Genomic DNA, 27,805 nt, shown 5'->3' with positions numbered 1-27,805 from the left:
TTTATTTCCTGCAAAGCATTAGAAGTTTTATTTCCTTCTAGGCATTATGCCAGCCATTTGAGGGACTGGCCACCATAAGGCTTCAACAAAGTAGAATGAATGTGAATAACTGAGAACTACTAAGATATTATAAGACACAAAGGATTGCATATCTGATTTTCTAGAAAGGCTTGATTTTTCTATAAAAAGCTTACTTAGGGGCCAATGTTGTGGTAGAGCAAGTTAAGCTGTCACTTGCAATGCCACCATCCCATGTGGACACCAGTTCGAGTCCTGGCTTCTCTACTTCCAATGCTGCTCCCAGCTAACATGCCTGGAAAGCAGTGGAAAATGGCTTAAGTTCTTGGGCCCCTGACCCATGTGGGAGATCTGGATGGAGTTAGAGGCTCCAGGCTTTGTTGTGGCCCAGGCCTGGCTGCTGCAGCCATTTGGGAAGTGAACAGTGGGTGTAAGATCTCTATCTCTTTCTGTCTCTCCTTCTCTCTGTAACTCTTTTTTTCTTTTAAAGATTTATTTATTTATTTGAAAGTCAGAGTTACACAGAGATAGGAGAGGCAGAGAGAGAGAGGTCTTCCATCCGCTGGTTCACTCCCCAGATGGCTGCAACAGCCAGAGCTGCACTGATCTGAAGCCCGGAGCTTCTTCCAGGTCTCCCACATGGGTGCAGGGGCCCAAGGACTTGGGCCATCTTCTACTGCTTTCCCAGGCCACAGCAGAGAGCTGGATCAGAAGAGGAGCAGCAGGGACTAGAACCGGTGCCCATATGGGATGCCAGTGCTTCAGGCCAGGGCATTAACCCACTGAGCTACAGCACTGGCCCCTCTAACTCTTTCAAATAAATAAATCTTAAAAAAAAAAAAAAAGCTTATTTAACATAGTATAAAGAATAAGTGAATATGAATTATAGTCTTTTCATTACATATTTAAAATAAGACATGTCTAGGGCTAGATTTAAAGAAAAGTCTTCAAAAATATTAATCCACTCAAATACATATATTGTGGGCCAGCGCCACGGCTCACTAGGCTAATCCTCCGCCTGTGGCGCCAGCACCCCGGGTTCTAGTCCCGGTTGGCGCGCCGGTTCTGTCCTGGTTGCTCCTCTTCCAGTCCAGCTCTCTGCTGTGGCCCAGGAAGGCAGTGGAGGATGGCCCAAGTGCTTGGGCCCTGCACCTGCAAGGGAGACCAGGAGGAAGCACCTGGCTCCTGGCTTTGGATCGGCGCAGCGCGCCGGCCATGGCGACCATTTGGGGGGTGAACCAATGGAAGGAAGACCTTTCTCTCTCTCTCTCTCACTGTCTAACTCTGCCTGTCAAAAAAAAAAAAATACATATATTGTGACCCTGATATAACACTAAAGAGGATACATCCCAGGTGATAAAACTGTGAATAACAAACACATTTCTTTGTATCCAGTGAACGCTCTGATGAGACGCACAAGCAATTACAATGCTCTATACCAAATGCGCCTTGAAGGGGTAAGAGAAAGGAAAAGCTTCCCACAGAGAGGCTTCCAGTCAAACAGCAATATCAACACATCCACGATTTCTTACGTACTGCCTTTTACATAGCTAATGGCTATTTGGTCTACCTTCAGTACATATTTTTATTTTTCCCACCTAGGTAGTTGGGGTGCTGTGGATTGAGAGCGAGTAGCACCATTTGTTCTACCAACAGTGTTACCTGAGAGAGTAAAGGCAAGGGGAGGTGCTTGGGTTTGCATCCTTCTCTTGCTCTTTGTGCTCTGTATCCTTTTTCTTTTAAGTTTTTATTTATCTATTTGAAAGGTAGAGTTACAGAGAGAGGGAGAAACAGAAAGGTTTTCCATCCACTGGTTCACTCCTCAAATGGCCACAATGGCCCAAACTGAGAGGATCTGAAGCCAGGAGCCAGGAGCTTCTTCCAGGTCTCCCAAGTGGGTGCAAGGACCCAAGCAACTGGGTCGTCCTCTGCTGCTTTCCCAGGCCATAAGCAGAGAGCCAGATCAGAAGAGGAGTGATTGGAGCAGGAATCAGTGCCTATATGGGATGCAGGCACCACAAGCAGAGGCTTAGCCTACTATGCCACGTCGCCAGCCCCCTCTGTAACTGTCTTAATCTCTTTAATCTCTTAATATCTTAATCTCTTTTTCTCATCTGTACAATGGGGATAATAACAGTACCCATCTCAACAGGTTGTTATCAGGATTAAAGCAATTGATATGTGCACAGCACTCAGAACAAGCACTGGCTGTTCTTACCAATTTGATGGCGAGGGCTTACTATGAATGTACTCCTCCCTCACTGTGTGAATCAGCTGCTCAAGAAATCCACACAGGTCAAAGGAATTCTTCATACATGTTAAAAGTGTTCCTGGAATTATGCATCATGGCAGCCTGTATCCCTTCATCCCAATGTCTTCTCCTTTTCCTTCCAAATCAGAAATCAAGAAAGTACAGGAAAATACTAACGTTTCCTCGTATCTCTAAGAAGCTTTGTAAAATTTGAAACTAAGCATTTCCAAGCCAGTAAAAGCCTCCTTTATTTCGAAAACAAGTTTCTAACTCAATTAACTTTTTCCCCCCTTTTCTCTATTGGTAATCAATCAATAACGCATTGGGCCTAAAGTTGTAAAACTTCATCAATCCACACACAAACTATTTCTTGGGGCTGGCACTGTGGCATAGCGGGTAAAGCCGCCCCCTGCAGTGCCAGCATCGCATAAGGGCGCTGGTTTGAGTCCCAGCTGCTCCACTTCCATTCCAGCTCTCTGCTATGGCCTGGGAAAGCAGTAGAAGATAACCCAAGTCTTTGGGCCCCAGCACCTGCACAGGATACTTGGAAGAAGTTTCTGGCTCCAGGCTTCAGACTGGCACAGCTCCAGCCATTGCAGCCAATTGGGGAATGGTTGGAAGACACCTTTCTCTCTCTCTCTCTCTCTTTCTGCATAGCTCTGACTTTCAAATAAATAAATAAATCTTAAAAAAAAAAAAAAACTATTTCTTAAAGTAGGCTCTTTTATTGCTCCTCAATATATTTTCAAACACAATTTGAAAATGAAATTCTTTTTAAAAGAGCTACATAACTGTCCCAAGGAAAATTCTATTTTTTGTTATCTGCAAAGAGATAACAACATCAAACCAACAGAATTCAAGTCTATATAGATTACTTGAGCATGGCAGTTTGTCTGTTAACTACGCCAGTTCAAAACATGACTATATGCCACCTTTACCAGCAAGTATAAAAGCACAAAGCAGAATAGTTGGTAATTGTTGGGAAATTGGAACAGCAGACTTTAGAGGAATACAGATTAAGTCCATGCTAATAACTCCACTGCAGAAATGCCAGTAGATTTGACGGTGGTTTATTTTGACAAGGACTAACTGTAAACTCAAATGACAGTTAAGGCATATTGGTCCCTGTTGCTCTTGATGAGGAGAGTTGCAAAAGTTGAAAATCATTTTCCAGACTAACCTTACGCACTCAAGCAAAGATCAGTATGTTAAATGTGCTGTGCTTCATATAGTTAGTCTCTCCGACCGTTTCTCATAATTGAATTATCATGGTCTGCCTATTTGAGAAAGTGTACCATTTGCAGAGCAGCTTGAATGTGATGCAACTGTGATTACACTGAATTTCTCAGGGTCCACATGTAAAGGATCACTCAACGAGAAGCACAACAGGTCAACCCTGGAAAACTCCCACAACAGGATTTATTAACAGGATCTAAACTAGACTCGCACCAATGAAAAATTATGTCTAAATTAGGACACTGTTTAATTCTACCCCATACTTATTTTGGCACAGTAAATACATAAAGATTCCCTTGAAAGAGAGAAGAAAAATTCAGTTTTGGGAATTAGTTCTTAAATATGGTTCTGAACAAGTCTTAGGACAATAATATGAGTAGGAGGAAACTGAACCGTTCTCTTGTTTTCCCAAACACTCTTGTGCCATTTTTATTACAGATACTACTTTACTGTATTAAGGGGATACAAACAAAAGTAGATCCTGCCAAAAAAATATTCAAAAATCAGTTGAGGACTAGAATACATACAAAGACACCTGATTACAGGTAAGTGTCACAACACAGGTACAAACACAGCACTCTTCAGTTGAAGGAAGAAAACATTAATTCTGCCAGGACCTTTGTCTTCAGAGGGAAAGGGTCTCTGAGCTGGGATTGACTGGTGGACAGGGCTTCCAACTGGTAGATATGAGGTCGACTGGAGTGTAGGTATAGATGAATTCATCAGGCCACATGAAACAACCACGGGCAGCAGATGAATTCATCTGAAATCAAAGTTTTCAAAGTGGTGTGGGGCCAACACCAAAGGACTGTCTGCAAGTGATAGGAGGCCAGCAACAGGTCACAGGGTTGGTTCAGATATCACAGAAGGTGGCTGAAGAGGCAATGCGGATCACAGGTGTCCCCTACAGTCTAGGGTAGTGCTTCTCAATCTGTGCTTCACAAATCAATTCTGTGCCTATGGATTAGCGCTTTGCTTTCCAAAATAAATGGGAAGAAACCGAGACAGGCATTGAGAACAGGTGGAAGCAGATGGGGGAAGAAAGGAGAGGAGGGTGTGGATTACACGTACTGTAATAATATTCTGAGAAGCTTTTCAGATTCTACCTGTGGCTATGGGTGTTTGTTTTTGTTGTTGTTTTTAATGAAAATCATTCATTTAAAGGTCCCTGTGGGTCCAATATCCTTGCCCTTGATTAGAGTGTGTTTCAGCCCACTAAATATGTTCAGAGTGTTATTTTGGATCCAAGTGTTCTTGGCCATGATTAATCTTATTGAAATAAGTAGGCTCTTCTCATTGGGTACTTAAAAGACAGAGCCTACTGTCTCTATAAAGTAAGGAAAGTTTTAAATGGTTATTTCCAAAGTTTGGAGCAGTACAGTAAAATTCAAACTTGCTTCCGTTAGCCTACTCTTCAATTCCCATGTTCTTAATAAAAACTCTGCTAGACGCCATGTGAAAAATACAAGTATGAGGCAACATTCTTTTTTCCAAGATTTGTTTTATTTATTTGAAAGGCAGAGTTACAGAGAGAGAGGGAGACATAGAGTGATTGTCCATCTGCTGGTTCACTTCACAAAAGGCTGCAACAGCCAGGGCTGGGCCAAGCCAAAACCAGGAGCCAGGAGTTTTATCCAGGTCTCCTACATGGGTGCAGGGGCCCAAGGACTTGGGTCATCCTCTAATGCTTTCCCAAGCACATCTGCAGGGAGCTGGATCCGAAGTAGAGTAGCCGGGACTTGAACCAACACCCATATGAGATGCTGGTGCTATAGACCGTGGCTTAATCTGTTAATCTACAAGACTGGCCCCAGTGTAATATTCTTTTATGTGGCACATAATCTCATAAGAATAGTTTAGAAAGCATAGAAGTCTTCAATTAATGCAATAAAGGAGATTGTTTCACCAAGAAGGAAACAGTTTAAACTGACAGATCACCTCCTCTCATTTATATAGATTCTTATATATATTTTCTCTAAATATTTTCATTTAAAACAGCTCTGCCTACACACAACTGTTAAAAATCAGAGGAAAAAAAAAATAGAGAGAGGGAGAATACCCCAGGTTTTAGAGGTGGTTAGAGTGGGGTCAAAAGAAGCTGAGTCTTCTTAGGTTTAACTTACTGGTATTTCCAGTAAGTTAAGGAAATGGTTTACTAAACTTGGAGAATGGGTCTCCTACTTTTTAAAAATGTTGATTTATTTATTTATTTTCATCGACTTGAAAAGCAGAGCAACAGAGAGAGAGAGAGAGAGAGAGAGAGAGACTAACAGAAGTATCTTCCATCTGCCAGTTCACTCCCAAATGCCTGCAACAGCCAACACTGAGCCAGGCTGAAGATCAGAGCCCAGAACTCCACTCAGGTCCCCCATGTGGGTGGCATGGACCCAAGCACTCGAGCCACTACATGCTACCCCACAACATACATTAGTAGGGAGCTGGATCAGAAGTGGAGCAGCTGGGACTCCAGTTGGCACTCGAATATACTACGCAGGCATCCCAGGTAGCAGCGAACCCACTGTGACAAAATATTCACACCTAGGTCTCCTATTATTTACAGAAATGTGTAACTATCATACAGTCAGTGTACACATATGCCACAGAACTCTAAAAGGTTTGTTCCTTTAATTAGAAATAAATAAATAAAGGTAAAAATAATCACATTCTGGGCCAGCATCCTGGAATTCTGGGTTAAGCTGTCGCCCCAGGATCCATGTGGTAGACCCAGATAGAGTGACAGGCTCCTGGCTTTGGCCTGGCCCAGCCCTGGCTGTTGCAGCCATTTGGGGAGTGCACCAGCAGATGGAAGATCTCTGTCTCTCTCTCTCTCTCTCTCTCTCTCTCTCTCTCTCTCTCTAACTCTGACTTTCAAATAAATAAATAAATCTGAAAAAAAAAAATAAATTCTCCATAATAAGAAAAAAAAAATCAAATGTTAAGTAGATTAGATTAGCTAAGAGAAAAGCTAAAAATGTGTTTAGTATTTCCTCAAAATCACTAATGGATTTCCCTAAAAAGGAAATCTGGTATTCAAAATGTAACTAGTTAACATAAATCAAATTATCAAAAGCAAAAAGCTTTGTCACTTTAATATATGCAGATTTTCTGATATTGAAAAAGAAGAATTAGATTAATAGCAAACACTCAATGTTTATTTAGACCTGTTAGGGGTGGAGGGTGCATGTTACCAGAAAATGTTTGCGGCTTAGTTGCTTATTGACAAGGAGCTGGGATACTTTTCTAGGTTTTACAGTTTAGGGGAAAGAGCATATAAATCTACTCAAGCCCTTATATCTGCTTCTAAGTTCTCAAAGCAATCTTTCAACTACTAATTTGGTTTCCTATGCCCTTTCATTATCAGAAGGGGTTACTTTGGATATCTGACAAGAGTATTCCAGGTTATGACAGGAAATATTTATTCAAAAATATTTAGGATTAACTATAACACAGACTAATAAACTTAGATCACCCAGTTTATTAAACTTATTTAATAGCCATCACCTTGTTAATATATTTAAACACCATATTATACTGCAATTTTCTGTTTCATACCTCCTACTATACTAAAAATTCTATAAATATACTATATATACACCAAGCTATAGCAAGTACTAAACATTTATTTTTGAACAAAGAGAATGCGTAAATGTAGAAGATCAAATTCTTGAGAAAGCCATGGCAATGACTCAAAAACACAAGTGATTTTATCAGTGACAAACCTCTGAAACAATGATACAATGTTGATGTTTGCTCCATTTGTTCTTCCACACTTTGTAAGCACTTCAAATTCATGAGATGTTATAAGCAATCCTAGGAAGTAAGTATCCGAATATGGCTCCTCAGGTGGCAAACCCAGGCTCAGAGAGGCCCAGGGCTTATGAGATCAACAGGTGAGTGATAGTAAAAGCAAGACTCAAATCCATGATTTGAGCTCATGCCAGGGGCATCCTTTGCTCAAGGTCAGGGGACCCAGCAGCAAAGGCACTAATATCATGCCACAGTATGTTAAGCTGTAGTAATTTCATTTCATCCAAGATTAAGATTAAGATTAAGCCTGGTTCTAGTGTCAGAGTTAGACCGCAAAGGTAGAGGTCACGTGGCGTTAGCTATAGAGAGAAAGAGGACTCAGAAGCAGGAATCTTGTAGGGCTAAACAAGGTCTTTCAATTATTTTTTTTCATGTTTTTAACTTTCATTTAATAAATATAAATTTCAAAAGCACAACTTTTGGATTATAGCTGCTTTTCCCCTCTTAACCTCCCTCCCACCCACAACCATCCCATCTCCCACTCCCTCTCCCATCCCATTCTTCATCAAGACTCATTTTCAATTATCTTTATATTCAGAAGACCAACTTAGTATATACTAAATAAACATTTTAACAGTTGGCACCCACACAGACACACAAAGTACAAAGCACTGTTTGAAGACAAGTTTTACTATTAATTCTCATAGTACAACTGACTAAGACAGAGGTCCTACATGAGAAACAAGTACACAGTGACTCCCATTGTTGATTTAACAACAGACACTCTTATTTACGATGTCAGTGATCACCTGAGGCTCTTGTCATGAGCTGCCAAGGCTATGAAAGCCTCTTGAGTTCACAAACTCCTACCTTATTTAGACAAGGCCATAATCAAAGTGGAAGTTCTCTCCTCCCTTCAGAGAAAGGTACCTCCTTCTTTGATGGCTGGTTCTTTCCACGGGATCTCACTCACGGAGATCTTTCATTTAGGTCATTTTTTTAAAGATTTTTATTTATTTATTTGACAGGTAGAGTTACAGGCAGTGAGAAAGAGACATAGAAAAAGGTCTTCCTTCCATTGGTTCACTCTCCAAATGGCTGCAATGGCCGGAGCTGCGCCTATCAGAAGCCAGGAGCCAGGTGCTTCTTCCTGGTCTCCTATGCAGGTGAAGGGGCCCAAGCATATGGGCCATCCTCCACTGATATCCCAGGCCACTGCAGAGCTGGATTGAAAGAGCAGCTGGGACTAGAACTGGCACCCATATGGGATGCTGGCGCCGCCAGAGGATTAACCTAGCGTGACACAGCGCTGGCCCTTAGATCATTTTTTTTTTTTTTTTTTTTTTTTGCCACAATGTCTTGGCTTTTCATGCCTGAGAAACTCTCATGGGCTTTTCAGCTGGATCCAAATACCTTAAGGGCTGATTCTGAGGCCAGAGTGCTGTTTAGGGCATCTGCCATTCCTGCTGTGTATCCCACTTCCCATGTTGGATCGTTCTCTCCCTTTTTTATTCTATCAGTTATTATCAGGTCTCCAGAAGACACTTCCCATTGGGACAGGAAAAGAATCAGAGAAGAAAAGAAGTGATGAGATCCAGAAAATCAGGAGCGAACTGTGTCAGGGAAGCAGAATGAAGTTGGATGTAAGTTACAAAAGACTGCAGTTAAGTCATGGAGGATGAGAACTGAGAACTGGCTGTGGACCTGCTAACCACACACCACCGTTGGTCACTAAGAAGAGACTATTATAGTTTAGAGTAGTAGAAATGGAAAACAATTTGAGAGGCATTAGAATCATATAAGAAAATTGTAAGTTATGTACAAAATCTTGGGAAATTGAGGTGTTTCAAGGAAGTTTTATAGCAATTTAAAATAAGCCCAGTGAACTCTTTCTAGTATCCCTAAGAACTCTAATCCAACACAGAAGATAAGACTGAAGTTAGGCTGGCACCGCGGCTCACTAGGCTAATCCTCCACCTGCAGTGCCGGCACCCCAGGTTCTAGTCCCAGTTGGGCACCGGATTCTGTCCCAGGTGCTCCTCTTCCAGTCCAGCTCTCTGCTGTGGCCCGGAAAGGCAGTGGAGGATGGTCCAGGTTCTTGGGCCCTGCACCCGCATGGGAGACCAGGAGGAAGCATCTGGCTCCTGGCTTCAGATCGGCACAGCGCACCGGCCGTAGTGACCACTTGGGGGGTGAACCAACAGGAAAGGAAGACCTTTCTCTCTGTCTCTCTCTCTCACTGTCTAACTCTGCCTGTAAAAAAAAAAAAAAAAAAAAAAAAAAAAAGACGGAGGTTACAGTGTCGGTCTAGAAGAAGCGTAGGGACCAAATTTCTTGTTGCTGCTGCTATTACTTCTGTATTTGCACCTATCAAACAAGGAAACGTATTGCCTTTCCCAGACAGCATGAGAGACAGAAGGCTGAGAAACACACATCTGCCAGCAGGCAAAAATGCTCAGTCCTGACAGCCTTTTTTAGAGCTAAGATTCCTCCAGGATGCCAGGAACCTACCTAAATGCAATAACCCCACTTAACAGAAGAGAAAAGCAAGAAACAAAAAGGCCAAGTGCTTGCTGGTGGGGAAGAAAGTAAATGACAAGTCAGATCTCCTTCTCGCTCCAAGTCTGTCGTCCCTCCCTACCTCCCCCTCTCCTGATTATAGCTACTAAAACTATCTTTATAAATGTTTCAATGAATCTTATCTTCATGCATTGGGTTAGCAAGACTAACTCCCTACTGATAATGCAAAATAACCCTGAAATGTTTCATGCCTCTCTGATAAGCCAGAAATTGAACTTTCAGTCTCCTTTTGGACTGTGATGATTTGATCTTTCACCTCTGGTAAAAATCTCATAACTGTACTTTCAAAGTTAGTAATGAGAGCTTCATTTGCTTTCCAAGCAGATAGAGAACCTTTTTTTAAATACACTCGGACTGCCATGACCTTCATCTATGACTTAAAGAGTTCACCACATGTGATCATTTTCATTGCTCAGGAGACACCCTTAAATTATCTTTGAAGAGATTTGGGTACTGACTCCATTGATGAAATTAAATACACAGACACACATGGGTGCGTGCACACACATACACACACACACACCACTTTTACTTGTATCTTTCTTCCAACCCAAAGTCAAAGCTTTTAAAAAATATGTATTTTGAATTCAATATGACTATCAGAGGGTTCTAAAATCGTTCAACCTGCTAAATGAAATATAATAAAAATGCCAGCAAAATATGTTTCATTGAAGAAGCACACTGCATGGAGTTTCTAAGATGGCAGAATAGCGGCAGGGTGCACTGATTTATGTGGGGTGAAACTAACAGAAGTGGAGAAAGTACACTCTCGGGGTAAAGCTGCAGGAGGAACTACAGTGGAGATCCTGCTAAAGCAAAAATGGCCTGCATCTGTGTGGAAGGAGCAGACACATGGCAAGGCACAGAGAGACAACAGAAGCCCCAGCAGTTTGGATCTGGGAAAGAGGGTTCCTGCCCTGGCCAAACAGGTCAGATTGGACTTGAAGGGCCCATGATGCTGTTGATACATCAGGAGGCACAGCTTAGTGAACTGCACCTTTCTGAGTCCTGCTGGGATCCCTCAGGACAGCAGGGCAACTGCTCACGGGGAGGTGGGAGGGAAGCAGCACATCTCTCTCTCTTCCCTCCTCCCTCCTACAACAGCGACCTGCAGCCAGCAGTGGAAGGGCTGGTACCATTTTTGGACATAGGCATGTAGTGGCCACCCCAACTTGAGTGCACACACCCAGCAACTGTTGGGGTCACCCTCCACCCAGTCAGCAGGGGCACCCACAGCAGTGCAAGAGCAAGTGACAGAGACAAGTCTCCACTGCGCCAGCTGCACCTACCTGGCAATGGGAGGGGAGGAGGAGCCATCTCTAAGGAAGGGAAGTGCTGCCTGCAGGACTCTCTTATGCACCCAACACAATTGTGAAATGAGCAAGGTTGCAGCTAGCGGGTAATGTGCGTGACTGTGATCCAGAGATCTTACAAGAGAAAAAAACCTGTGTACCCCACTGGCATCAAATCTAGTAGGGAGGACAGGAATGAATCCAGTGGGCTGGAACACATGAGGACAGTGGCTCTGGGAGCGCCTCAGTTCCCCTGTGGTCAGGACAGGCTAGCCAGGCAGAGTGGCTCCACTTGCACTCCTGGACCATGGGAGCCCTGGCTGCTCAGACTAAGAAAACACTATGATCCCTTGAAAGGAGGTAGGGTGTGGCTGGGTTCAGGGCAATCACAGAGTGTTGTGGCACACTCTCAGAGTTCCTTGGTTGCCTACAGCAGATTGTAGCAGAGGGAACGGTGCTCACAGGAGGTCCTAGGTAGATCATATGTGTGTCGGTGTGGATAAGTGTTGAACACACTAGAGGCTAACACCTGGGCTCTCCTCAGCTTGGAAGAGAAGGAGTGATCACACCAACAGAAGTGACCATTCCTCTCCATCCAGTTAACCAGAGGAAAGCTAGCACCCCCAACTTGGGTATTACCCCAGATACTCGCTCCATCCTGGAGCACTGACCAGAATTCCCTGGCCACACCCACCACACACCTTGTGGTATTCACTGAAAGAGTAGAAATTCCACTAATCCATAGAGGCATAGCTCAAAGATAAAAAGCCATCACAGAAAAAAAAAAATTTCCACAAATGCCTAAAAATAAATGTAAAAATTCAAGAAACAAGAATAAGGAAGACACTATAACCTCCACAAAGGATTACAACATTTCACTATTAGAATGTGAAGATAAAGAGATTGAGGAAATATAGGAATGGAATTCAAAAAACTAATCATAGGATTACTCAAAAGTAATCAGAAGCAAATTCATGAGCCAAAGAAAACCATATGATAGGAATGAAAATTTTTCTCATGAAATTTTAATTTTTAAAGAGAAATCAAAATGAAATACTAGAAATGAAGAATTCAATCAATCAAATAAAAAACACAGTGGAAAGCCTTAACAACAAAGTTGGTGAGGCAAATGAAAGAATATCTGAGCTAGAACACAAATCTCTAGAAATTTTAGTCACAGCAAAAACAAGAAAAAGAAATTAGAAAACTTAAAAACTGTGTTGGAGATATATGGGATACTATCAAACAGCCCAACACACAGGTCATAGAAGTGCTTGAAGTTGTAGAAAAAGAGAAGGGAATAGAAGGCCTTCGTGAAATAATTACAGAAAATTTCCCTAACCTAGAGAAAGGAAGGTCCAAGTACAAGAAGCACATAGAACTCCTAATAGACACGACCAGAAAAGATCTTCACCACAACACATTGTAGTCAAACTTTCCACAGCAAAGCATAAAGAAAAGATTCTAAAATGTGCATGAAAGAAATGCCAGATTACCTTCAGAGGATCTCCGATTAGACTCACAGCTGACTTCTGATCAGAAACCCTACAGTCTACAACACAATGGCATGATATAGTCCAAATCTTGAGAAGAAAATTGTCAACCTGGAATACTGTACCCTGCAAAGCTCTCATTTATGAATGAAAGTGAAATAAAGACCTTCCATAACGAACAGAAATTGAAAGAATTTGCTACCAGCCTTACAAAAGATGCTACACACAGAAACACAGAAACGCACCATTGTGAACGAATGCACACACAGAAAATCACAAAAGAAATCTACAGTAAACAATAGGAATATTCATGGGAAAATGGCAGGGCCAAGTAGTTGCTTATCAGTAGTTACCTTGAATGTAAATGGTCTCAACTCCCAGGTAAAAGATACAGACTGACCAAAATGGATTAAAAAACATGACTCATCTATTTGCTGCCTACAAGAAAGTAAATATGCTGATTTCCTGAAATTTAAGCAACAGACATTATAAAAACATTATGTTTTGGCCACAAACACTAAGCAACAGCAATAAAAAAAGAGGTTTGAAATGCACAATGTTATTTCAGGGAGCTCAAGAGTTTAAAAGCAATTAAGGGAGGGGATTCAGTTTACAAAAGGACATGCATGCTAAACTTCTAATATTTGTTATCTACTTCAAGACTCTGTCAACCTATCAGTCATGACATGACTGATAGTGAAAGTGAAAGTATGAAAAAAGATATTCTGTTAAGTGAAAAAATAAAAGGGCAGGTGTAGCCATCCTAATATCAGACAAAATAGATTTTAACACAAAAACTGTTAGAAGAGATGAAGAAGGACACTATGTATAAGGCATCAATACAACAAGAATGTGTGACTATAATAATTGTAGAGTGTCTAGCTATTTAAAAGATTTGTTAACAGATCCAAAAGTAGATAAAGACTCCAATACAATAGTAACAAGGGACTTCAACATCCCACTTTCATCAATGGATAAATCACACAGACAGAAAATCAACAAAGAAACAACAGAGCTAATCGACACTATGCATCAAATGGACCAAACTGATATCTACGTAACTTTTCACCCCACAGTTGGAGAATTCACATTCTTCTTAGCAGTGCACGGAACTTTCTCCAGTGTAGACCATATGCTAGGCCATAAACCAAGTCTCAGCAAATTCAAAAAAATCAAAATCATACCATGCACCTACTGTGATCACAATGGATTGAAGCTCAAAACCAACAATTTAAGAATCTCAAGAACATATGCAAGCACATGGAAACTGAATAACATGCTCCTAAATGAACAGTGGGTCATAGAAGAAATGAAAACAGAAATTAAAAAATTTCTGGAAACAAATGAAGATGACAATAACTCATATCAAAACTTTGGGGATACAGAAAAAGCAATGTTAGAGGGAAGTTTGTAGCAATTAGTGCCTCCATCAAGAAACCAGAAAGCCATCAAATAAATGAGTTGTCAATGTATCACAGGGACCTAGAAAAAAAACAACAAACCAAATCCTAAATTAGTAGGAGGAAAGAAATATTAAAATTAAGGAAGAAATAAAATTGAAACCAAAAAAATATACAAAAGATCAATAAAAAGAAGAGCTGGCTTCTTGAAAAAATAAACAAAACTGACACAACATTGGCCCAATTCACCAAAAAAAAAAAAAAAAAGGGAGAAGACCCAAAGAAATAAAATCAGAGATGAAAAAGGAAATGTAACAACAGATAACACAGAAATAAATTAAAAAAGAATCATCAGGAATTACTATGAAGAGCTGTATGCCAACAAATTGGGAAACCTAGAAGAAATGGAAAAATTCCTAGACACATACAACTTACCTAAATTGAGTCATGAAGACAAAAGAATACCTAAACAGGCCAACAACCAAGACAGAGATTGAATCAGTAATTAAGACCCTTCCAACAAAGAAAAGCCCAGAAAGCCCAGGACCTGACGGCTTCACTGCTGAATTCTACCAGATATTTAAAGAAGAACTGATTCCACTTCTTCTCCAGCTAGTCAAAACAACTGAAAGGGAGGAAATCCTCCAAAACTCCTCCTGTGAAGCCTGCATCACCTTAACTCCCAAAGCCAGGAAAAGATACGACAGAGAAAGAGAACTACGGACTAATAGCCCTGATGAAAATAGACACAAAAATCCTCGACAAAATACTAGCCAACCAAATCTAGCAACACATCAGAAAGACCATTCACCCAGACCCAGTGGGATTTCTTCCTGGTATGCACGGGTAGTTCAACATCTGAAAATCAATAAACATGATTAAACACCTTAATAAGCTGAAGACCAAAAACCATGATTATCTCAATAGATGCAGAAAAAGCATTTGACAAAATTCAACACCCTTTTATGATAAAAACCTTAAGCAAATTGGGTATAGAAGGAACATTTGTCAACATAATCAAAGCAATTTATAAGAAATTTATAGCCAGTGTCCTGCTGAATGGGGAAAAATTGGAGGCATTCCCATTAAGATCTGGAACCAGATAAGGATGCTCACTCTCAGCATTGCTATTTAATATGGTCCTGGAATTTTTAACCAGAGCCATTAGGTAAGAATAAGAAATCAAAGGAATACAGATAGGGAAGGAAGAATTCAAACTATCCCTATTTGCTGATGTCATGATTCCATATATAGGGAATCCAAAAGACTCCACAAAGAGACTATTAGAACTCATGAAAGAGTTTGGTAAACTAGTAGGATATAAAATCAACACACAAAAATCAATAGCCTTTGTATACACAGACAATGCCATAGCAAAGTTATGAGGCAACTGACAGAATGGGAGAAAATACTTGCAAACAATGCAACTGACAAAGGATTAACTTCCAGAATCTATGAAGAACTCAAGAAACTCAACAACAACAGAACGAACAATTCGATTAAGAAATGGGCAAAGGACTTGAACAGACATTTTTCAAAAGAGGAAATTCAAATGGCCAATAGACACATGAAAAAATGCTCAGGATCACGATCAATCAGGGAAATGCAAATCAAAACCACAATGAGGTTTCACCTCACCCCAGCTAGAATGGCTGTGATATAGAAATCAACAAAGAAATGCTGGCAAGCATAGGGGGAGAAAGAAACCTTAATCCACTGTTGGTGGGAATGTAAACTGGTACAGCTACTGTGGAAAGCTGAATACAGACCTACCATATGACCCTGCCATCCCACTCCTGGGAATTTATCCAAAGGAACCGAAATCAGCATATGAAAGAGTTATCTGTATCTCCATGTTCATTTCAGCTCAGTTTACAATAGCTAAGATATGGAATCAACCCAGAGGTCCATCAACTGAAAACTGAATAAAGAAATTATGGTATATATACACCATGGAATACTCTACAGCAATAAAAAAAAATGAAATCCTGTCATTTGCCACAAAATGGATACAACTGGAAACCATTATACTTAGTGAAATACCCCAGTCACAAAAACTCAAATACCACATGGTCTCTCTGATCTGTGGTAACTAATAGAGTACTTAAAATGTAATCTATAGGAGTTAAACTGACATTTTGAGATGCAATGACTTTGAACAGCCCTTGCCTTGACTGTCAGAGAACAATGATTTTCTTATTTGTTTGTTTTTGTTCTTTACTTCTTTTTTTCTTCATACTAATCAGTGAACTCTTTAATTAGTGTAGGGTTAATCTTATGAGTATAAAAATTAACTTAAAATTTATCTGTGTAAAAAATAATGGGAAAGGAAGAGGGAAGAGGAAGAAAGGCAGGAGGAGAAAGGTGGGAGGGAGTTGGGGGAAAAGAAGCATCATGTCTCCAAATCTGTATATATTAAATGCACGAAGTTGTATTCCTTAAACAAAATAACTTTTTTTTAAAAAAAGCAGCACACTGAATCCTAGACTAGGCAAGGTGACAGCCTCCTGCCTACAAGCAGCGAACACAGTCCAGACTCTTAAGCTGATGTCCTGGCTGTCCCACACAGCTGGGAGTTGTGAGGTTTGGAACATGAAACAGAGGTTTTGAATAGCATGAAATCACACTAAATCTAAGTTCCTCAAAGGCGGGCATCAGATTGTCAGGTCTCAGAACCCAACACCCCAAAATATGGGCCTGCACATGCTGACTTGTTCTGAGTTGAAGGAGACAAGTGGGCCTCAGAAAGCAAGGTTTCTCTGATCTTCCCCTCCCTCCTGTTCAGTCCCTCTGTTTCCCTCTGAGCAGTTCATGGAAACTAAAATTCCTCTCCCCGGAAATGAGTCATAGAAGCTGCAAGGTCACTCTGGACCTTTCTTCTCTGTCTCCTGAAGGTGATCCTGGCGTGTACTGCCCCATACCCAGCGGTTAGGGAGGAAGGAACGTCTCACAGAGATACAGGAAATAAAGTGAACAAACAGGTCCTGCTAAGTCCCCACCCCTGTACAGGCATCAGCATTACATCCAGCCACTGCTTTCAGCAGACTTAGCATAAAAATCCAGCTCCCCCAGGTTCTTTCATCTTCATTGCTAAAGCCTCCCGTGTGTTAAGTAAAACTTTGGATAAACAAATGTCTTCTGATTTCTTTTGTTGAGCAGTCTATCATGGTCTTTGTGATGGCTTAGAAAAAGATGACTTTTTCTCCCCCATAAATCTTATTCTCCATGGTGGGAAACAGTGTCTTCACTAAAGTGAGTGCTTAACTATTGGCTGAACTCCACATTCTATTTCTAAAGATAACTGGTATACAAAGAAGTGCTCTTTATGCTTTAAACTGTACATATATGTTTTATACATCTTTTGTAGATAACAGAGATTTCAGAATTTTCAAAAGGAGATTGAGGTCCATCCACCACTTTCTAACTCAATAGATCTAGGGTAGACATGAAGTATTTAAGCATATTTTTTCTAATCACCTAGGTAATGCCAATTCAAGTGATCCATGCCATTCATTTTGAGAGACAAACAAATATAAATAACATGTCCCAAATCAGTACACTGTTATTAGTGTAGAACCTGCCTATTTTCATGGTTTAAATGACCAGGTTTAGCCCTAACACAGAAAACAGACTTTAGGTAAACATCACCTCTCCATCTGACTAAGAGCTCCTTTCTAACTTAGACTGGCTCTTTTCCATTGCACTCCTTAATGTCTTTCTTTTCTTTCTCTTCCAAGATGTGAAGGCAGAGATCCATAACTATATACTTCTTCTACTTGTTCTAATACCCAGAATCACAAAATTTCACATACAGCTTTGCAACTTCATTCTAGAGTTAAGACCTCATATTTACTTATATTTTTAGGTTATATTTGTAGCTGAATCCTTCTCTTTCTCAGGTTCCATAAAAGAAATATTGAGGTAGAAGAAGAGTGCATCTTATCCCAAACCCTGCCTTACTTCTCACTAAACATGAGCATAAATGGCAAGGAAATGAAATATTTCTATTGTGACAGTATGAAAACCACTGAAGTCTCTCTTGAGAAAACAGAGAAACAACCTTGATTTCTTAAAAAAAAATTCTATTTTTTATTTTGTTTTTCTTGAAAGGTAGAGTTACAGAGAGAGAAGAAACAGAGAGGAGAGAGAGAGAGAGATCTTCTATCTGCTGGTTCACTCCCCCAAATGGCCACAATGGCCATAGCTGGACCAGGCTGAAGCCAGCAGCCCAGAGCTTCTTCCAGGTCTCCCCACCAAGCACTTGGACCATCTTCTGCTGCTTTCCCGGGCACATTAGCAGCAAGCGGGATCAGAAATGGAGCAGCCAGGATTCGAACTGGTGTCCAAATGGGATGCCAGTGTCACAGGCGGAGGCTTAACCTACTACACTGGCCCCAGAATTTCTTTTCTAAAGTCATCCTGGGACAGGCATTTGGCTGAGCAGTTAAGATGCCCATATCTCACACTGGGGTGCCTGCATTCAATACTCACCTCTAGCCTCAGCATTCTGTTAATGCAGTCCCTGGGAGGCAGCAGTGATGGCTCAGGTAACTGGGTTCCTGCCACCATATGGAGAGTGATGGCATCCCTTTAAACTTGACATTCACACTGAGACAAGTAGTCTTCTTAGTTTTTGTTAAGATTAAAAATCATTTCTGTTATTACAACTTAAGTTATTTTTATTTCAGTGAGCCAACTAGAATTTATAATAATTTTCAGCAGCCAAAGGAACTCAATGTATGTGCATAACAATGTTTATACACTGGAAAGCCAGTATATCCTTTGGGTATTTATGTTAAACTTTAAAAAAAAAAGATTTCTTTATTTATTTGAGAGGCAGAGTTAAAGAGAGGGAGAGGGAGAAACAGCGAGACTGAGATCTTTCTGCTCGTTCACTTTCCACATGGCTGTAATGGCCAGCTGTGGCCACTGAAGACATACAGGGAGTGAACCAGGTAATGGGAATTTCTCTCTCTCTCTCTCTCTCTCTCTCTCTCTCTCTCTCTCTCTCTCTCTCCCCCTTTTCATTTAATTAATCAAAAGGGAATCCCTGTGGTAGTTACAATAAGGCAGAGTAACTACAACTTCAATACAATGATTCTCTTAACAAGTCTCACAAAGTTTAAAACTTTGCAAGGCTTTTGGGAAACATACTGAATTTTACTACTGAATTTTATATTAAACAAATGTACATGGTTTTAAACAATGAATAAGAGTTTATTCTGTCTCCCAGGTTAGAATAAGTAATAAAATATTTTTATCTATCTTCTCTTATTTGGCAATAAAATTAGGATTCACCAAGTCTTATTACTTTTTCTATTATTTAAAAAAGAACTAGGGGTAGGCATTTAGCATAACAGTTAAGAAACCACTTGGGAGGCTGGCGCTGTGGCTTAGTAGGAAAAGCCACTGCCTGCAGTGCCAGCATCCCATATGGGTGCCAGTTCGGGTCCTGGCTGCTCCACTTCCTATCCAGCTCTCTGCTATGGCCTGGGAAAGCAGTGGAAGATGGCCCAAGCCCTTGGGCCCCTGCACCCTTGTGGGAGACCCTGAAGAAGCTCCTGGCTCCTGGCTTCAGATCGGACCAGCTCCAGCCATTGTGGCCAATCAGGGAGTGAACTAGCAGTTGGAAGACCTTTCTCTCTCTCTGCCTCCCCTTCTCTCTCTGTGTAACTCTGACTTTTAAGTAAAATAAATAAATTTAAAAAAAAAAGAAAAGAAACCACTTGGGATATTTGCATACCATATCAGAATGCCTGGTTTAAGTCACAGCTCTTCTGATTACAGCTCTCCTGCTAATGCACATCGTGGTATATTTACATATCACATCTTTATATATAATATGTGCATGTTTATTGTACCTTGTGCTTCCTGTGAGGCAGCAGGTTCAAGTAGTTGGGTCCCCACAACCCAGGTGGGAGAGCTGGATTGGATTCCTGGCTCCAAGCTTCAGCCTGGCCCCAACCAGTCTCCACTATTACTGGCATCTGAAAAGTAAACCCACAAATGGAATCTCTCTCTTTCTCCCTCCCTCCAAACACACACACACACACACACACACCCCTTTCAAATGCATGGAAAAGAAATACATAGGGGCCAGCGCTGTGGCACAGCAGGGTTAACACCCTGTCCTGAAGTACTGGCATCCCATATGGGCTCCGGTTCCAGTCCCGGCGGCTCCACTTCCAATCCAGCTCTCTGCTATGGCCTGGGGAAGCAGTAGAAGTTGGCCCAAGTCCTTGGGCCCCTGAACCCACATGGGAGACCTGGAGGAAGCTCCTGGCTCCTGGTTTCAGATCGGCACATCTCTGGCCGATGTGGCCATTTGGGGAGTGAACCATTGGATGGAAGACCTCTCTCTCTCTCCCTCTCCCTCTCTCTCTCTCTGCCTGTCCTCTCTCTGTGTAACTCTGACTTTCAAATAAATAAATATTTTAAATAAATAAATACATAAAAAATGGACATGTCCACACACCACACACTCACAACTACCTTCATCACCAGCTAGACTACGTCAATAGTGCACTGGGTCATTTTGTAATTTTGGAAAACTGCATTTAAAAAATTAGTATTAATAAATAACAATTACAAAAAAGAATTCAACTATATTTCTAGTATTTATTTAAAATAATCTAAAAGTAAAAAGGCACAAAATAAAACTGTTAGTTTTAAAAACAGTCTCATGTTACGGACAACACTGTGGCGTGGTAGGTTAAGCCTCCCCCTGCAGCGCTGGTATCCCATATGGGCACTAGTTCAAGTCCTGGCTGTTCTACTTCTGACCCAGCTCCCTGCTAATGTGCCTGGAAAAGCAGCAGAGGATGGTCCAAGTGCTTGGGCCCCTGCACCCACGTCAGAGAACCAGAAGAAGCTCCTGGCTCTTGTCTCCTGGCTTTGGATTGGCCCAGCTCCGGCCCTTACAGCCATCTAGGGAGTGAACAAGCAGATGGAATCTCTCTCTGTCTCTCCCTCTCTCTGTCTTTAACTCTGCCTCTCAAATAAATAAATAAATCTTTAAAAAAAAAAAGTTTCATGTAAATACCTAAAGGATAGACTGGCTTTCCAGTGTATAAACACTGTCATGCACATACATTGAGTTCCTTCTGCTGCTAAAAATATTATAAATTCTAGTTGGCTCACTGAAATAAAAATATCATAAGTTGTAATAACAGAAATGACTTTTTAACCTTAACAAAAACTAAGACGACTACTTCTTGTCACAGTCTGAATGTCAAATTTAAAGGGATGCCATCACTCTTTGAATCATGTTAAAATCTCTTCAATAATTCTACCAAAAAGTCATTTAAAATTAAAAGCATATATAACAGGAAAAAAATTTCCTCCTAAGTTATCTAACAACTTACAAAGTAAGTAAAAGAATCATTTCAAATGATACCATTGTATCTACATACATCCCCAAGTCATTAAAAGCAAATATACTGCACAACCACACTTTCTTTACTAAATGAGAGTATACAATAAACATGCACATATTATATATAAAGTTGTGGTAGGCACATATACCAAAACATTCACTTAACATAAAGAAGTTAGTGACACAAAGTCCTGGAGGAAGAAGTTTTTGGACATATCATAAACACTGCCAAGTATAGTCAGTTTGAAAGGAGAGTGCAATGCAGAAACATGCCACAGCAATTCTACTATCATGGTGAGATAGGAAGCCCTTCATGCAAGGCAAAACAGAGAACTGCAGGGAGGTGAGATCCGAACCTTCATCTAGCAGGAGGGGGGACCAGCTGCCCATGGGGCATAAAAGGCTCATGAAATCATCTGGTCTGCCCCTGCGAAGGAAGCCATAGGTGGGACTCGAGAGTCAATAAATCTATAGCAGGCTGATTATGAAGTTGATAATTTTGTACGGCCTGCAAATGATGTTATAAATAACCAAACGGTTCTTGGCAGAATAACCAAACAGGTTCACCACCACTGACTAGGCATCCGGCACAGGATCCAGCTTTTGGACCTCTCCATTTACACCCATCAACGATTCACTTTCCACCCTTTGATAAGATTTTTCCCGAAACATCATACAAGAGATGGATCTTCTCTTACATTTACTTCAATGAAAGCCCTCAATCAATTATTCAATAACATTATTTAAGAAATACATTAAACTTAAAATCTACTGTCTTGTCTTTTAGATTATTTCTCCCATAATCTGATGTAAATGTGAAATAGTCTATTCATTTCACATCAGAAGATATGACTAAACTGGACCCTGCAGACTTTATTTCTGAAATTTGATTGTCAAAATTGATGAAAAATTGTATCTTACTCCTCAGGTCTACAAAGCCACTTGATCATCTTGAGGGTCCACAATATAAACACTTAAAGAAGTAAACCCATGCTTTTACCAAATAAGACAGGTATTTCTAAATTCCACATTATTAACCTGCTACTTCAATGTAAATAATTTAAATATCTACTGAGGAATCAACATGTAAATATATTTCAGAAGAATCCAGTGCTATATGTTAATGTCAAGAAAATGGATGAACTTTGAAGTCATGCCAAAGTCTTTTGAGAACAAAAAGATTTTTCTAGTCTTTTAATTTAAAACCATGTAGACTATACACCTCTTAAAGGAATCACATTAGAAAGTGATAAATGACACCTTCAAGCCAATTAACACTTGTCTTACACATACCATAAGAGAACTATATATGAAATTCTTCCAAGGCAAAAGAAGGAAGAAAACCATAGTGGGCATTAGTGCAAGACTCCTATAACGCCTTTCTCTCTAATTATGTGGCAATTAAAAATAATTACCTGGCTTAATAAAGCCAATTCCATTCATACTCCAAGAATTTAAATGCAGCAAAGAGAAAACATACAGCCATGATGCCTGGCTTCATTTTCAATACATGTCTATGGGTCTCAGTTTGGATTTTAGTGCTGCCTCCCAACCCTCCCACACCTTGAAGCTAACCCACTCTCCTCACCTAGAGGAAAGCAGCACACTTCTCGTCTCCAACATCGATACCACCTGCCCCATCATCCAGCCCAACTGCTGACTCTGCTTCCTACCCACGAATAAAAGCCACTGAACAGGACACCCAAGTGCACCCCTTGTGTCCACCTACATGCACCTTTATCTGCACACTCTACCATCCCTCCTATCATTCTGAATGGTCCAAGTTCTCACTGAGACTCATAAAACCTGGCTGTATTCTCTCTCAGTTGGTCAAACGTATTACCCTGCTACTTGCTCTTTCTCCCTTATATCAATATTCTGTCTCTACTGTACCATTCTCACCAAAATGGAAATATACTCTCATAGCTGCACTTAAAAAAAAAAAAAAAACATATCTCCATTCCTCTCCTTTTTATCACTAAGAACCTCAAAGCTACCTGTAATTCTTCTTTTTCCATTTTTCTTCTTTTTTTTTTCTGCTTGCTTGCTTTGTTTTGAGCCCACTACAAACAAGCTTTTGTCCCAATGCTCCATCAAAGCCACTCTGCTCAAGGTCTCCGATAATTTCTATTTAGCATAATTAAAATATAAAATGGTACAAATAGTTTGGAAAATAGTTTGGCAGGGTTTTTTTAATTTTTTATCTATATAAGCTGAACAAATTTCATATAATTCATATATACAGATTTAGGAACATAGTGATTCTTCCCACCCTACACTCCCTCCCATCTACATTCCCCCTCCCTCCTCCTTCCTTTCTTAGTTTTTCTTTTAATTTTTATAATGACCTACTTTCAGTTTATTTTATGATTATACTTAAGCCTCCACTAAATAAAGAAGTCAACAGATAGTAAAGAAAAAAAAAAAAACAGTGTTCTTAGAAAGTTAAACATATGTCTGTGGTAAAAGAATGCTTACATAGTGGTAAACTGTCCATCTCAGAAGGTCTTAGATGATTTATAACTATAGATGATTCTTCCTTGCACTAAAACATAAACCTACCAGATGGCTGAGTCATTCCACTCCCAGCCATTCCTAAGAGAAATGAGCATACATATCCACATTAAGATGTGTCCATTGATATTCACAGCCTAAAACTAGAAACTGCCCAGAAGTCCATCAACAGGCAAATGGATAAATAAACTGGTATATGCCTACAAAACAACACTACCCAGCAATAAACATATAATATTGATGAATCTCAAAATATATAACTGTGCTGAGTAAAAGAAGCCAGAAAAGAAAAATAAAAGAATACTTATTGTATGACATATTGAATACTTATTGTACTTATATAAAACTCCAGAAAGCACACACAAGTCTACGGTGACAGAAATCAGGTCAGGAGGGGTCATGAGAATGGGAGGAAGTGATGTCAAAGGGTACAAGGGGACTTCTGAGGGTGGTGTGTAGCTTCTTCATCTTGATTTTAGTGTCACAGGTGTACACATACGTTAAAACCTGAAATTGCTTAGATTTCTGCAGCTTATTGTATGCTTTATTAAGCCTATTTTTAAAAATGCAGCAAGGATTCAATAAATTTAAAATTTTTTTACTTTATTTAAAAAACAGAGACAGAGACAAAGAGATCTTACTGGTTCAGACCCCAGATGCCTGCAATACCCAAGGCTAGGCCAGGCCAAAGCCAGGAGCCTGAACCTCAATCCAGCTCTCGCACGTGGGTGGCAGGGACCACTTCAGACACCGCCACTGCCTCTCACGGTGCACATGAACAGGAAGCTGCATCGGAAGGAAAGCCAGGACGCAAACCACACCCGGAATACAGGCATCAAAAGAGATGTAGAACCACTAAGCCAAGTGCTTACGCTTCATATTTCTTAATCACATTTAATAATCTTAATCACATTTAATAAACTTATTCTAAAAGAGAAAATAGCAGGTACTTCATAAATACTTTTTGAAGGATTAAGTAAGTTCAAATGAAATAAGTTTCTATAAGGGAAAATGCTATTAATACAAACGTTTGAGAATTAAAAAGTCTAATGATCTTGTGTTACTAGACATGATAGTTATCTTAATGAGAAAGCCCCAGAGGCCTAAAGGGTTAAATACTTGTAAAATCCTACAGGTGCTTTCAAAAATACTGTGAGGAAAACAAGTGCCTTTTGTTGGTTGATGAGTTTATAATTTTAAACATGGCGACTTAAAGTCTTTTGTCATCCATAGTTATATATGATGTGCTGCTCATAAAACTAAAGCGTTGTTGGTTCTGTGTTTAGCTGTCCTCCTATAGGTTCCTGTGGACTTTTTCCAGCCACTTTTATTGTATTCAGTACTTTGGGATGGCTCTGTAAACAGATGAAGCCAATAATGTATTAACAGTACCAACTGAGAGAAAGTATGGTTAACTGAGGTTACTAAAAACAAAAAGCAATTCAAATCAATTGGCAATCTACAAAAAGAGTTAAAGATTTTAAAAGCTATTATTAAAATTGCCATATTGGTCTACTATGCTATGTCATATGTGTGTACATATTGTATGTCCACATGGGGAAATTTTATTAAGAGTTTTATTTTAAATGGCTTATAGATAAGATTGTCCATAAATTTAAGCTGCTAAAATCAATCAAAGATACATTTTAATTTGTGTGACCTGAATCTGTGTATCATATGTTTTAAACTTGTTGGTAGAAAGAAACTAAAAACATTTTAGATGGTTGTGCTTAAGTTTACTGGCTAAACAAACTACACCATGTTAGATAGTTAAGAGGTGTTTTCAAATACATGATTCTTAAAATTTATAGAAGGCATTGGACCTTCTGGTAAATGTTTTCTTAAGTTGTTATCTAATGGTTGAAACGGTTTGCTAAGTATTCATGTGATATTGCTATTGTCAGCAAGCGATCTAGGACTTGCTCCCTCATTTCTCTATTCTAAGCCCAACTTGTTCTTTCATTTCTCTATTCTCTTCAAGGTAGGAAACTAATTCTATTATAAAAGAATCTGTAGGACACACAATTTAATCTCTAGACCTTATAAAAGAGATGGCTAACATTTTTCTGTAATAGCATAGCCAAAATAAGAACTTAAATAATAATCTCATAGCTAGATTCACTTCGCCATCAGCGAAGTAAACAGTAAGTAGAAAAAACCTCCCTTTCAGACCAAAGGGAAAGAAAGTTTTAAAGTGAGAATATAATTTTCCTCATGGGCATTGTCTACCTTAGAAAAACTACTACAGAACATGCCTGTGACTATAGACTTGTAGTTCAGGCCACCGAAGATTAGAGATGGGACTTGGGCACTCCCTTGACTTGCATCCTCTGTCTGCTTTAACACAAACCAGGAGGAAAAGAAAGCTAGGCATCAGAAGCAATGGGTGGCAGGCCTATTAATGGCTGATCTGTACAGTGATCTGCCCTCAAGGAGACCCAACAGGCCAGTCCACTGCAGTGGCTTTCAATGTGGTCAGCCTGGGCTTCAGCAGAAGTCAGCTTGTGAAGAGCCCTGGCAGCTCTGCCAAGAGTTGGATCACTGGAAATGGACCTGCCCTGGAGTCGAAGGATGCCCAGGTCAGAGCCACAGATCTTATTGGCTCTAAGCTGAAAAGCCCTTCACTCAGCCCAACTTCCAAAGTGACCACTGCAGCTGAGGGGATGGTCAAGTAGGGTCAGCAACATTGCAGGCAGAACTGTCAATTTCTTGTTAGAGATGCCCCCTGCCTTTACCTGGCCAGCTCTCCTCCCAGGCCAGCCAAGTAATGAAAGTCAACAGAGTGCCTTCCCCTAGGAGGTTCACACCTCCCTTAGGATATACCCCATGTGAAGAGATAGGTAGGTCTGGGCCTCTTAACCTACAAGGCCTAAAGCCCACCAGATTATTATCAAGCCCCTTCTATCAGGTTCTATTTGCCTCTCAATCAGAAAAATTACTTGTAGCTTAGACAGCACCTTTCTTAGCTCCTCTAATAATGACTCTGTCCTTTGTTCTAGACCCTGTCTAGTGCACTTGGGCCTCATTCCTTTGTAATCATAACCTCTACTCTACCACCAATGGCTCTACTCCCAACCTGTGTGTACTGATGGTCCTCTTCCCCACTTAATGCTGTATAATTGTTCAAACCTGGTAAATGCCACTCTTAGGATCATTGGTTACTATCCTCACTCTGTCTTTTATGACCTTGTCTAAATATGATCAGAGTCGGCAAACTTGGAAGGCTTCCATAGCCTTGGCAACTCATGACGACAGCCTAGGGTGGTTACTGGTGCCATAAACTAGAGTGTCAATTTGTTGGGTCAACAACAGGAGCCACTGTGCACTTGCTCCTCATGTGGGATCTCTGTCCTTAATGTGCTGTACATTTTGATTTAATGCTATAACTAGTACTCAAACAGTATGTTTCACTTTGTGTTTCTATGTGGGTGCAAACTGTTGAAATCTTTATACTAAATTGATCTTCTGTATATAAAGAGAATTGAAAATGAATCTTGATGCAAATGGAAGGGGAGAGGGAGTGGGAGAGGGGAGGGTTTCGGGTGGGAGGGAAGTAATGGGAGGGGGAAGCCATTGTAATCCATAAGCTGTACACTGGAAATTTATATTCATTAAATAAAAGCTAAAAAAAAAAGAAATAATATTAAGAAAGCAGCATCATAGCAATGAATTGAAGTGAGAACCAACTCATTATATCTTCATTCAATAGTATTCGGAACAAGAAAATAAAAGTGGAAGAGGAGGAACAAGCTTTCCCAAAAGCTCCTCAGTATGAGTTGCAAGGCCTTTCTGCCACAAAGAAACACCTTTAAAAGCTTCTGAATGGGCGATTGCTACCCCAATGCACAAGCACACTTTGTCACTGTCCCCGAGCAGTCAGATAATTTCTTTGAACTTGT

General features: G+C 40.3%; 1 protein-coding gene across 3 annotated transcripts in view; it reads right to left on the bottom strand.

Annotated features, from left to right (window-relative positions):
* Window positions 1-27,805, bottom strand: part of SLC10A7 (solute carrier family 10 member 7) — a 305,313-nt gene that overhangs the window by 254,075 nt on the left and 23,433 nt on the right. Inside the window, exon 5 of one of the 3 annotated variants that reach the window (XM_062199526.1) lies at window positions 9,142-9,505. The exons of the other annotated variants lie outside the window; for them this stretch is intronic. Coding sequence (XP_062055510.1) covers window positions 9,218-9,505 — 288 coding nt within the window. The 3' untranslated portion in view covers window positions 9,142-9,217. Of the gene's footprint in view, window positions 1-9,141; window positions 9,506-27,805 lie in introns of those variants that run through there. 3 annotated transcript variants of the gene reach the window in all.

Source organism: Lepus europaeus, chromosome 8, assembly GCF_033115175.1.
Source record: "Lepus europaeus isolate LE1 chromosome 8, mLepTim1.pri, whole genome shotgun sequence".
Classification (NCBI taxonomy): Eukaryota; Metazoa; Chordata; class Mammalia; order Lagomorpha; family Leporidae; genus Lepus; species Lepus europaeus.
Note: the sequence above shows the minus strand (reverse complement) of the source record. Positions and strands in the feature narration are given on the sequence as shown.